Source organism: Pavona decussata, unplaced genomic scaffold (assembly GCF_977016875.1).
Source record: "Pavona decussata unplaced genomic scaffold, jaPavDecu1.1 SCAFFOLD_273, whole genome shotgun sequence".
NCBI classification, from domain to species: domain Eukaryota; kingdom Metazoa; phylum Cnidaria; class Anthozoa; order Scleractinia; family Agariciidae; genus Pavona; species Pavona decussata.
This window is the reverse complement of record NW_028145675.1, coordinates 361,444-375,000: the sequence shown is the minus strand read 5'-3', so window position 1 is coordinate 375,000 and position 13,557 is coordinate 361,444. Positions and strand designations below refer to the sequence as shown.

Below are 13,557 nucleotides of genomic sequence, written 5' to 3'. Positions count from 1 at the left end.
GAACTTATCCATGTGTCTTCGCAGTCGTACACACTTCGTGAAGGCGTTGATAAATCTAAATTTAACCCGCAAGTCTTCCCTAAGGAAGCACAGCCGTCCAGCCAGCACACCAAAAGCGATGCAAGAACGTGAAACTCCACTCCCGCTGAAACGAAGGAACTGAACATCGATAATCTTTCACAATACTTTCGCAAGATTCCAAATGCCAGTAACTCTAACTTCAAACGTAAACAACGCAACTTATCTGATAACAGTCCACACAGCAAGGAAGCACAGTCCAGAATTCGACAAGCAAGCACACCAAACGCCAAGAAAAGGTAAAACTCGACGAGCAAGCACACCAACAAGCAGGCAAAACGTGAAACTCGACCCGCCAGCAACATAAAAAGATGGCTCTAGCGCGAAAACGAGGGGGCGACTCTTATACGAAAACGAGACTACAAGATGGCTCTAGCGCGAAAACGAGGTCAGATGTCGTCATAAGTTCGCACCAGTTTCCCGGCCGACACATGCCCCTGCAAAACTCAAGCGGGGGGGGGGGACATTTGGGTGTCCTTACAGCAATCTCGAAAAATTCTGCATAGCCGTACACAGGCACACCAACTCGAAAGACACAGGACGCAAAAACGAAATTAGGCTTGCGTTCTCCTTCGTCAAACGCAATAAGGAGGAGGTTTATCGATATGAAGTCGTCTTAGGTCAATGGGCTTATGAATTATTAATGTATTTTTGAACTCTGGATGAAAGAATTAATAAATAAGCAAAAACCGCGGTTATGTAAGCATCTTAAGCAGTTGCGAAGAGAAAGCCTGAAAACAATTCAGGCTTGAATGGTATTCGAGCCCATGACATCTGAGAAGGGCTCTCCTAAATCAGCTATTGAAGCATCGGCACCTGAATCGCAGAGGTCATGGGGTCAAATCCCGTTCTTTTCGCCACTGCTTAAGTTGCGTACATAACTGCAATGTTCTCTCATTTATGAAATATGTTCACTCAGTATTCATACGCTATGATTAGTTTGCTTCCTAAACTCAATCCAGAGCTTTGGCCCGCGGCACTATCGCCAGAGCTGCTATCCTTGGAAGGTGCAGTCTCGGAAGGTGAAGACGGCTTAGGAGCCAACCTAGGCGGCGCAGGCGGAGACTTTGGGCAAGCATAATAGGAATGCAAAACAGTATCCTGAAGAAAAAAAGAAAAGGAAAAAGTGAATGAAGATCAGGGTGGTGAAGAGACAAACATTTGAAGACGATCTTGCAACCTGTTTGAGGCTCAGTTCTTCACCTCTGAGAATTGGTGGGGAAGAACGCTATTAAGTAGTTTGTTTCATATATCTACATATTGTTTAACATATTTACTTTCATTAAGTAGTGCTGATAAGTATTCACAACTTCTGACGAGGTTTTTAAATAATGGGATTATTAAAAACTGGATCATTGTTTAACACAATTCCAGGGATTTGTTTGGCTTGGCGGTCATGGTATATATGAACCATTATTCCATGCCCAAATAATAGCGACCATTAATCAGTCGTGTGGTTGTTCTTGTAGAGCGAAATCAGCAAGATCTAACAATATTTCTGATTGTTTTTAATACAAAAATTGTTCCACTCACGCTTGTTGGATATGATTATGATTATGATTATAGCAAACTCGCTGCTGACACGCCTCGTTGATCTACCATCTCATATCCAACGCGCGCCCGTGAAATAATCGTTAAATAGAATGTAGCGTGCTGTCTGACACCATCTATCTGAGGATAATATGGAGTCTTCCAACATTTCTCTGGTTGACTTCAATAAACACATAAAAATGATTTTGTAAGCGAAGCACGTGAGACACTCATCGGTATTATTCAGTGTTCAACACTAGATTTTCTCCGAATCTTATTGGTTTAAAATGATCAAGTAACGCGATAGTGTTCATCCGCGGAGAGACGCAATCAGCGCATAGTGTCCGGCCGGGAAAGAACCTCGCATTTATTCTATTCTTCCAATTTTTATTAACAAACAGGCGGCTTTCAAATACTTTTATCCCCAACGTTGTTCTTTCGAATTTTTCTTTTGAACTTAGTTGTGAGCACAGTGGTAAAAAACAACAACAACAACAACAACAACAACAACAACAACAACAACAACAATATTTGTTTAAAGAAAATCAAATTTCCAAGGCCGGGGCATTTATCAGGCCGATAGTCATTCAAGGAAAACACTATTAATAAAACATGACGCGTGTATTAAAATTGCTGATGAAGCCAATAGTTCTTCAAGATATCCTAGGAACGAAAACTTCCAAGGATCCCCCCCCCCCCTTGGAAGAAGCTACTCATTTGTGGAGGAAACGGTTTCTTTTTAAGTTTACAACATATTCAGGAGAACATTATTCGAGAAGGAACTCTGTCATCCACAGAGGCCCGTTTGGCGCTCGAGCGGAGACAAACAAGCGACTGGAGACCGTGAAATAACGAGGGGCGAGAAAGATGGAAATGAAGTGAAAGGGGGCGCGCGGAAGGACGCTCCTTTTTTCATGGAGGAGCCTCTGCAGAGCAGAAAGGATAAGGGGCATGTTAATGAAGAAATGTTTTTAGTGTGCAAGTGAAAAACTAGACCACCAGAACTGCTGTCATTAGTTACACTAAAATCTACTCAGAGGACTTACAAAAGCAGTAGGGTACATTTGAACGTTCATCGTTTCAACTCTTCCGTCCAGTGATTCATCGCATTTTAATGCGACAGTTAAACTGTGAAAAACAAAACAAAAAGGAAAAACAAACAGAACGAATTGGATGAAGTTTTTAATTAGTATGGGATGCCATTTCCTGCCTCTTTTCGCGAGTGTATCCTTGTGGTGCAATAGAAGGATTTGTACAGGGTAATACAACAAAACTGGCTTAGCTTGTCTGCGTGGTTCATGTTTGGTAAATGCACCATTCCAGTGCGCTGTTTGGTGTAGCTCGTCACGCAATCTTTCCGCCTCAAGATTGGCTGACGAGCCAAAAGAGCATTTGCAAGGCATGCAAGGGAGGCTATGTTTGGTGTGACGATATTGTTGTTTCAAAAGACTCGCTGCATCACTCGGCGGGGATGGCTCAATACACCGCGCATTCCAAAAACTGTTACCTGTGCTGTACTGAAACGTATCTTGCAACAGTGTGAAAAGCAGTGCTCGAAATTAAAAAAATATCCAGGTTGTCCCTATTTCAAAAGCCGGGCAACCAAACCCGTGGATTTGGATATGCCCTGATGAATCCTTGGTTGCCCGTTAGAAAAAAAAAATTTTGCATCAACACAATAACTACAAATCATCGTGCCGTCTGGTGTGAACTGCAACCAAAGTCGCTTGTCTTTCCATGTTCGCTGCGGTTCTCGTTTTCTCTTTTCTTTCTCGTACCGTGCATCTGTCTTGCTCAATTTAGCTTTCTTTTGAGGAGGCGGCATTACACCGGTCAAAAAACCCCACATTTGCACTCATTGAAAGAAAATACTTGTATTCTGTACTGCTAATTGAAGACATAAAAGATCAAAACCGAAATAAAGAATTTGAGAACAATTATGGTAACGATTACATGCCGTGTAGAACTTGAGATGTAACTCACATCGCAATGGCGGTGAAGCTTGAACTAATCCCATAGTTCTTAGTGTGCGGCGATGGTTTTCGCTGAAGTCTGGATTAAGTTGTGGCATATTCAAAATGGCGTCCTTTATCTTGATCGCCACGAGACATGAAAATTTGTGTTTGTCTTTTACATTTTCGTACCTGGCAATGTTTTGTAAAATTTACAGATATCCAAAACACAGAAAAACGCTAAGTTGAGGCAAATTAATTATTATTAACTTAACACTATCGGACATTGACAAAACAAAACTGTCACGTAAAGCCGCCGTTACACGTTGAAACTTTTAGCTGAAACTTGTGTGCAACGGCGAACGAGATCAATTTCACGAAGTGGTGTTACACAGTGAAACTCTACAGTTTTTCAACACTGCGACCGTTGCGAGCCGTTGCAGAAGTAGAAAGCGGTTCTACTTTTCGTGAAACTTGTCTCGCAACGGAAGTTCGAAAAAGTTTCACGAAACCAACCATGTTACACGGTGCAACGCCTGCTGAAACTTGTTTCGCAGCGCCGTTGCAGACAAGTTTCAGCTAAAAGTTTCAACGTGTAACGGCGGCTTTAGTCAGGTGTTGTTTATGATTAATTTATTTTCTATTCTCGGTTTTCACTGTCACGCCATTGAAAAAAAAAATCAAAACCATTCCATGAATGAAGTCAAGAAATTGACATGGTATAGAGGATAAAAAAATAAGGCATCTGTCCAAGTGTCAGGTCTGTACGGCATTCCGTACTCGAGTTATTTGACAAAATGTTCCACATAAATTTATAGAGCTTAGTATGGAGACGCCATGTTTGTGTCCCTCTGAAGGGCACAAACATGGCGACCGGAAATAGGAAAAAACATCTGGAGTTCACTTTTGCCAGAAAAGAGGTTTGTTTGCCCTTTTGAATTTTCGAATGTTTAGATTAATATTTCTACTCAAACATAAATTGTTTAGAATGTTGAAAATCACCCGAAGAGTCATTTTTAAGATACGGAAAAGCTCTGTCACGGCCGTCCTCCTGATGTCACGCACGATGGAAACTCGGAAATTGAAACTGTTTTATTTTCAAAAGGAAGCACGACATCGAGCTAAGAAAATGTGAACAGACATATTTTTAGGTAATCTTTCCTCGAATGAAGGTAAAAATTTTGCAGGCCTCCCAGTTTTGAATTCTAGAATTTAGTGACGTCACGTGAAAACCAAGAATTTTTGGCTGGGTTGTCCGTTGTTTTTTCCCCGGGCAACCAGCCTTTTAATTTTACTTAAAATTGGTTCCCCGGTGAACTTTTTAGTTGTCCCGGACGACCGGACGACCGCTAATTTCGAGCACTGAAAAAGTAGAAGAATAGTCGGCTTTTCCAGGCCAAATATTATTGTACTCAATAATTTCTTTTGCGAGTACTGGCGGTGATGGACTAAGGAAGTGGGGGAGGGGGGGGGGGGGGTGGTTGTTGGGCGGCAAGTCTGTACGCGCAATTTCTTCCATAATGTGTTTGACTGTGCTGTGGTGTTGCAAAATCTGAGAGGAAAAAACTGTCTCGTGTAACAACACCTGACCATACAATTTCTAGCGCCATCAACAACCAGATAATGGTTTCTTTAACCTAAACAACCTTTGTCACCGAATCGTTCAAACCTACCTCCAACTTTTCATGGTATATTTCAAAGCACATTGTCCAGAGGTCAACACGCAAGTGGCTGTGTCCTGTCTAGCAACGGCGTAGTAGTAATAAGCCCTTGTTTGAACACAAGCCTGTTGGAAGTGCAATATGTTAAGTCGGTCGATCATTTCAAGACTTTAATACCTGCTTCCCTCCCCAGGAAATACCCGGGTATTTGTATATTGTTAAAATCCCGGCCTCCCGAAGCCAAAAAGCCGTTCCAGTGACTTACCCTTGGCTTAAGTCCACAAATCAGTTGATAATATTATTAAAACTGCGTAGCGTCTTGTTCATTTGATGCAAAACATTTTGGTATATTGTAACGCTATTAAGTTCGGTTGATATTCACCGACGTTTCGGCAGTGCTGCCTTCTTCAGGGAAGTGGCATGTTGAAAGTTCGTTATTTGCCGTCATATGCAAATAATTCAAACTGTGAGCGCGTGCCCAGATGTATTCGCGATTTTTTCGCAACCACCATTAAAGGCTTACAGACGAGCAAAAACCATTTAAGGATCTGTTAGTCCACAGCAATCTTCCTTCAGACAACCCACCGCACCAGCCGGGCACTTTTCCCTGCCCTCACATCACTGAGTCCACCTCAATTCCATCACCAAGAGGACACATAAAGATCACGGTGCATTTCACGTGCATTTCAGAAAACATCATATACCGTATACTTTGCCGGAAATTCTTCAAAGCAGTCTACATTGGGAAGACGGGACGCAGATTTGCTGACCGATTCAGGGAACACCGCCTAGATGTGCTACACAATAAGGGAGATCTGCCTGTGGCGCAGCATTTTAATGGCCCCAGTCATTCTCTGGAGGACATGCGTGTTGTGGTAGTGAAAGGGGGACTCGCACAAAGGGATCTTAGACAGCGCGAGGAGATGATATTCACTTTAAATTTAGAACAGTCGCCCCTCTCGGAATCAACCGCGACTTCTCATTTTTATGATCGCGCGCGCAAACATCTTGGCACGCGCTCACAGTTTGAATTATTTGCATATGACGGCAAATAACGAACTTTCAACATGCCACCCTGAAGAAGGCAGCACTGCCGAAACGTCGGTGAATATCAACCGAACTTAATAGCGTTACAATATACCAAAACCTTTTGCATCTAAAGTCCACAAATGCCTAGCCTCTTATCGTTGATAAATTTTCAGTTTTAATCAATCATCACTCACTTCATAACCGAAGGCTTCATAACGATTCTATCGATTGAAGTATGTTTTTTGGCTATTTAAAGTAACACTAAAATATGTGACACCGCACATCAATAAACGAACTTAGTTTGAAGAATTGGATAACATATTTCAGTCCCATGGTAGTAAACGTGGATTAAAGTCAACCTCTACCAAGAGACTATGAGGTAAGAGACCGAATCCCTGTGCCCCATGATAATTATTTTCAATCTTTTTTTAGTTCGCGCCCTGCTATTTTGGGAAATTATAATCCGCCATTGAGTTTAAAATTAAATGACGTCACTCTAACTGACCAATAAGATGCCGACATTAAAATAGCAACGCAAACAAAAATAGATTGAAAAAAATTTTCATTGGAAGAGGGGCATGTATGGGGGATTCGCTCTCTTACCTCATAGTCACTTGCCTCTACTTATAACCTTCTTCCAGTTGTGTGGTGTAGTTCAATTTTCATTGCACCAAGGGGGTGGGGGAGACGGAGTGGGGAGGGGTCGTCGGTGATGCTTGAGGGAGGCTAGCGTATTTCCTGTCTCGTACACCTACTGAATAAGATTAAAATGTTTCCGCAAGGTACAAAGTTCCTGTTGATAGGTTTGTCTGTTTTAGAGCCGAATGAGTCTCAGTTTTTAGACTCTTATTCAATATAAATACGACCAATTGCACTGCATTTTACACTACGTATAGCATTGTCCATCTGTTAATCTACTAAAAACTGCTAGAACTTACGGCGACATCACGACATTTGCCATGACTCTTGCTGACCGTATAAGGATAACAAGGATTCCAGCTGAATGACATATAGCTTCGATCATTGGATGGAATGTCTGCAAACCTGAATTGATAAAAACCTTGGTTACAAAGTAAGAAAACATAATTTTTTTAAACCTGAGAATTTTTCTTTTGAATCTCATGACGCTGGCTAATTTTAAAAATACTTATCAACACGGTTTTCTCTCCCCAAAGGTTATTTAGAAACTTTTTACCTTTAACCGTTTTTAAACTCCTAACATCAAAGAAGAAAATCTCCTACCTTATCCTTATACTTTTCTTTATAAAAGTACTGGGGAGAAGATATTAAAATATCAAGAAAATTCACCTTGGGAGACCATATCTTTAATTGTCATGAACTCAGGGGTACATTAAGGAAGGAAGACAGTACACAGTGTACAGAGATGTTTGTCCCATTAGCCTATTTTAATGGCCTTAGCTCCCACAAGTCTCCTGTAGATCAGTGGTAGAGCATCCGAACTAGTAATCGGAAGGTCTTAGGTTCGACTCCTGATAGGAGCACTCGGATTTTTCAGTTTCGAGCATGCCTGTGTCAATTACTGAATAATACATCATTCTCATTTATTCACCAGGCTTAAAACATTCCATCACATTTATTAAAATAAGCATTGATATGATGAGAAGAAAGTTGATGCTGATCACAAAGTCTATCGGCCATAGCAAAATGATGAAACCGCAAACCATACTTTCTTACTGACCAGGGGCCCGTTTCTCGAAAGTCCCGGTAACTTACCGGGCCCGATAGGTGATTTTCGTGATAATGTTTCTTAAGAGAAGTCAGTTTTTGATAGCTTTGAATACTAAATTTTAAAATCTTATAATTCTATGATAACATTTGCCAAGTACCATGCCTGTAATCACTGTGTAATCGGCGAAAAAACATTTACAAATATACTTATCGGGAACGGTAAGTTACCGGGACATTCGAGAAACGGGCCCCAGGCCCTAGTTGTTCAAAGAGCGGAAAACTTTATCTACTGGATAAGTCGCTATCCAGGGGAGTAAATGTACTCCAACCAATGCTTTTGGCAAGTTTTCCACACAGTCGTATTCTTAAATTTGACATATGCTTCTCCTCTATTCACAAATTACAGGACTTTCGGGATAATCTTACACACATTTTATCTGCCGGATAGCGAACTATCCAGTAGATAAAATTATCCCCCTTTTTGAACAACTGGGGCCAGATACCCTATTTTCTGTAGAGTACATTTTCTAAGCAAATTTAGCGAATTATGTTGGGCTGAGAACGAAGAATGACTGTCACTGGCTGCCTGACGTGAGTGAGAAGACGATAGCCCATTTTACAGTTGTGTGCTTAGTGACCTGGCCTTGAATTGGAAGCGAGACTGGGGGTGCGCGGTGCCCTTGTTTTGATACAAACCTCACTGTTTTTCGTATGTTTACGCAAGAACAGAATGAACTACACATGAAAAGCAGTTCTTCTTCAAAGCCGTCGTCTGGGTCACGGCCTCCAGGGAAACTCTACATCTTGACGAGATAGTAAAAAGTCATTGGTCCGTCCACTCCTGGAGTGTTTACATAAAGATGGGCCTAAAGGCGGAAGGAAGGGATGGGGGGGGGGGGGGGGAGGGGGAGGGCTTAACACCGGAATTAAACTTTTTGCTTAAGCATCTATTTGTAAGCTATTTTTGGTCTATAGGCCAGCTATGGACTATGGGGGGGGGGGGGGGGGGCGGGAATTACGGTAACTGTTTGAGCAAAACAAAACAAAATAAATCAATAAAAGAGTAAATAAATAAATAAATAAATAAATAAATAAATAAATAAATAAATAAATAAATAAATAAACAAACAAACAAACAAACAAATAAATTAACAATAAATAAATAACAGCTGTTTGCAGGTTAGCTACTAACAGCCTACCAGCAATCAATAATTTGATGGGCTAGGGGTATTACATATCATCAACTACTTACGTATGTTAAGGGTGTACAAATATGACTTGTCCGGCAGTACTTCACTTACCATATTGTCTAGGTTTAGTCATCACTTATTTCTCTGGGAGGGAACCTAAGTTTTACAAGCCCCATGGTTTTTATTAGGTTCCCTCGCCACTTCTTTTCTATCTCTTGTACTTTAATCACTACAACTTTATAATCATTTGTAACCATTGTAAATCATTGTAATCATTGTAATTTATTAATCATTGTAACTTGCATGTGGTAAATAAACTAAATAAAATAAAACATAAAAAAAGATAAAATAAAATGAAATAAAATGAAATAAGATAAGAGTCGGTGTTTTAACCAACTCCGATTGTTAAACGAATAGAGTGCCGACCAGTTTTCACATACTTCATTATGAAAAACTTGAAACTTTTTTTTAGTAAAATAAATCGTAGAATATAATAGTAAACTTAAAGGTTAACTTAACAAAGCGAAAACATTATTTTTATATAATATTATAATGGACTTTCTTATAGGAATGATCCCTCCAGTATAAATCACGCTAACGGCATATGACAATTAACGTTCTGAAACTCATCAATAATTCATAAAGAGAAAACCAAGCAAATCATAAATTGTAAAGTTTTGCTTTGACTTTACCTAAGAATTTTTTATAGGTTTAGAGGCTGTATTAGACACTAGAAAGGCTATTTGATATATTACTTCAATTCTGCAGAACAGGAGAAAAAGAAAATAAAGAATCATTTGAAGGTTTACTTTGTCTTCCAGTCCGGAATCCAAATTTTAATTTTAAATTTAAAAAAAGCTTCACTGATCACGCTTAGATTCATTTTTCGAAGTTTAACTCCCTACGGTACGGTTACATACTAAACTAAACACTTGATTGTTCAGTCCATAACATCATCATCACATCAGAAGCAGTCTGTTCTAGCTATTGGGTATTGTTGGATCACGCTATGTATGACGTCATTCGGGTAATACGACCGATAAATAGAAGTATTTCAAAAAGGTTTTTTTTTCTGTCAATACTGTATGAAACTGTTTTTCTTGCCCAATTTCGTTTCAATAAGAAGAGAGTAAAACATTCATGAGGCATTATAAATGTTGCATGCACAACAAAATTTCGCCTTAACGCTTAACAAGTCATTGTAGATTAAAAGCAATAAAATCTGTTTTTTCCTTCAAGCTTTGAAATCTGAGCAAGATTAAAACTTCACAATTGTCCTGAAGTAAAAAGAAATAGGAAAACTTGTTATCCGAATCGCATAAGGCAGGGCATTCAAAGATTCATTTCGTTGCTGTTGGGAAGGCCTTAATCGTTTTTAAAGAAAACTATAGTTTTCCAGTTTGGTAAATTATCCGCTCAATATTTCGTAAAACTCGGAAACCAATTCCTTTCATCGTCGGAGGAAAATTGGACAATGACATTCTATTTTTTCGTAGAGCCATCAGGTTGGAAATAACTTTTATGAAGACTGAATGACTTTAAAACATGTCAAAACATGTTTTGGATGAAACTTCATCCACCTTCAGTACAGGTAACAGAAACCGCTAGTGGGTGTGATATAAATACAGAAGGATACATTATAGCTAATTTCAACGTGAAAACTATAAAGTATATAACTAATTACAACGTGACAAGAAGAGTAAAAACTGATATAGCTAATTACGGCGTTATGATAATAAAGGAAAGGCGCAGAAAATATACACTGAGTCGGACAAACAAAACTAAATAGTCAGGATGCATTTCATATTCATTGGGAAATACCCACACTCAACAGGCAAAGTTTTCAAGTAAATCTTTCACTGGTTATTTAGTTTTGTTAATGTCTACACAGATATATCATTTGAAAGACCCAACCAAATGACTGAGCACACAGGAGACAAGTTTGTTTAACCGTTGGCTTCTTTTGATAAGGTATGTTTATGTACGTGTTTCAGTTGCAATGGTTTGTTTAGATTCTCACATGATTTGCTTACCGCGGTCGGTCGCCACTTTCAGCAAGTCCCCAAAGACTAATTTCCCCTTCATCTGTTGAACAACTACACTCGTCGATTCTCTCACACTTCTCGTAAGCTAAAACGAGCTTTAGCCAAATACACACCCAAACAGATCGGAGCATAAGGACAGTCATCCCACCCGCCATTTCTCATGAAAACTACTAAACCAGTGAAGTGGCATGTGAACCGGAACTGACTCGATCTCTCATCTCGTGATCGCCATTTTGTCTGCCACGAGATTTACTGACAAGGAACGAACGTAGCCGTGCTGGGCCGAGGTGTATCGAGCCGTAAACATGTTCACAAGTGTTTTATATCGCCGTTCGTTAGATTTCTAGGAAAATGAAACCGGAAAAAATCTCTTTTTTAAGCAGAAAATAAGCACTAATGTAATGTAATGACATTTATACTTGCGTGGATTTTAATTTTGTTGGGCCTGGTTATATCAAATGACAGCAAAATGAACAGTTTTAAAAATATGAACAGACACGACATAACGACATATCAGCCGCACAATGGAAAGATTAAGAATTAAATTTACGGCAAACGGCATAAATAACCACATGACGACGTCACCCTATATTTGCCGCTTGCTGTTTTCAGTTCGTGTCAGTAAAATTGATTAGTCTTGCGTTAGCATCAAAGATCAGAATTATTTTTGCACTATTCTCATCTATCTACTCATTTTTCCAAGAAAACAAAAACGCGAATCTCTCGTTTCCCTTGTTCCGTTTGCCGTAAACGCAGTTCTTTACTCTTTCTAACAGAAACATAATCACCTTCGCAGCCGTCGTTTGCATGCGTTTGGGCTCGTCACGACGGCTGCGAATTCGCGAAGCCGAGACCAACATAAATATAAGGACATGAGTGAAAAAAGTAGACTTTTTGTAAGGCTGTTGTCTTCAGCCAGTTTTGATTTTTGTGTCAGTGTCACCAAATAACACGAACATTTTACGTAATCGTGAAAATTAACACGACAGTTTTGCACAACTTTCGTGAGAGCTGTAGCCTGATCCAGGCTCCTAGAGAGACGCGCGAAGGAGAGGGTGAGGGGACGAAAACGAGGGAGGCTGGGGGAGAAAAAAAGACGGAAAGAAGAGTGGTCGAGGAAATTAAAGAAGGAAGGCGTTGCCGTCTTCTGGCTAAAAATTCCTCCTCTTTCCCTCTTTTCTCTTCCCAGCCCCCCTCGTTTTCGTCCCCTCGCCCTTTCGTCCGCGCGTCTCTCTAGGAAACGTGAAAACTGCAAAGGACCGCGAACGATAATGCTGCTAGTTGACGCTGCGAAAACTGAGCTACAATCTCGGACAGATCAAATGAAAAACTAAGACCACCCCTTCCCCCCATTTAAATGAAGGAAAAATGGCGGATTTGCTTTGCAAGCGAATTCACCATTGATTTTGGGGGGAGGGAAGGAGGGGGGGGGGGGGAGGAGGGTTAATTTGTCATTTTAGTCTGTCCAAGACTGTAGCAACGGCGGTTAATTTGCTGAACGTGATTTTGACAATAGTTCCGAGTGACCCAGTCCCCAACACAAGGAATGTCAGGATCCGAAAGCCTTGTTGAGCTTGTAGTATACATCTAAACACAGTTCTTTAATCGGTCGCAAACATTTCGGACGAATAAACTTTTGCGACGTTAATTGGTCTTAGACTTCAGGGGCCCGTTTATTTCAAATATTATACTTGTATATTTTTCACTAAATGTTGCTGGGATATGAGGTACAGTGGGAACCTCGCTTTTTAAACACCGCTTTTTTCTTTTACAACCAACGACCTTTTTTGTGCCCCGAACTGAATTGATATTTCAGTCATTTCCTTAGTTTTACAACCTCGGTATTCCGACCACCCTGTTATTACGAAAACAGTTCACGGCCCGAAGGTGGTCGTATCAACGGGGTCCTGCTGTATGCTAAAATTTTGGTTCATTTGACCTTTAACACAATCTGAACATTTTACCGTTCGAACAATTTCGATACTGCATATTTAGGTAAATCTACCAATTTATGCTGTTCTAAGATAATTCCAACAATTAAGCATATAGCAGTTCACCATAGCGTGGGACGTCACCAATGGCCATTTTCATCTCAGTGGTCGAGGAAATAAAAGGAGGAAGACGTCGCCGTCTTCTGGCTAAAAATTCCCTTCTAGTAAATGTCTCTTCTAGTAAGTAGTTATATGACAGGCAAGTAACATCTTAGGGGCACCCAGATTTCACTGGTGAGGACGCCTTCATCACCTGCCTTCATCCTGCGTGGTGCACTGGAGAACAATCGGCACATCCCGCAAAGGATTTGTACGGCTAAATGTCAGCTACGTAGAAAAATTGTATTTTTTTCCTTATGTCGTTTATGTCGTTTTTTTTATGTTGGTCTCGG

General features: G+C 40.2%; 1 protein-coding gene across 1 annotated transcript in view; it reads right to left on the bottom strand.

Moving 5' to 3' along the window:
• Positions 1-11,594, bottom strand: part of LOC146455478 (uncharacterized) — a 23,209-nt gene extending 11,615 nt beyond the window's left edge. The window contains exons 1-5 of the mRNA XM_085094134.1: positions 11,163-11,594; positions 7,189-7,294; positions 5,234-5,346; positions 2,655-2,736; positions 1,007-1,179 (exon numbers count right to left, since the gene is read on the bottom strand). Of these exons, the coding sequence (XP_084950260.1) occupies positions 1,007-1,179; positions 2,655-2,736; positions 5,234-5,346; positions 7,189-7,294; positions 11,163-11,329 (641 nt within the window). The 5' untranslated portion in view covers positions 11,330-11,594. The remainder of the gene's footprint in view (positions 1-1,006; positions 1,180-2,654; positions 2,737-5,233; positions 5,347-7,188; positions 7,295-11,162) is intronic.
• Positions 11,595-13,557: the final 1,963 nt, after the last annotated feature.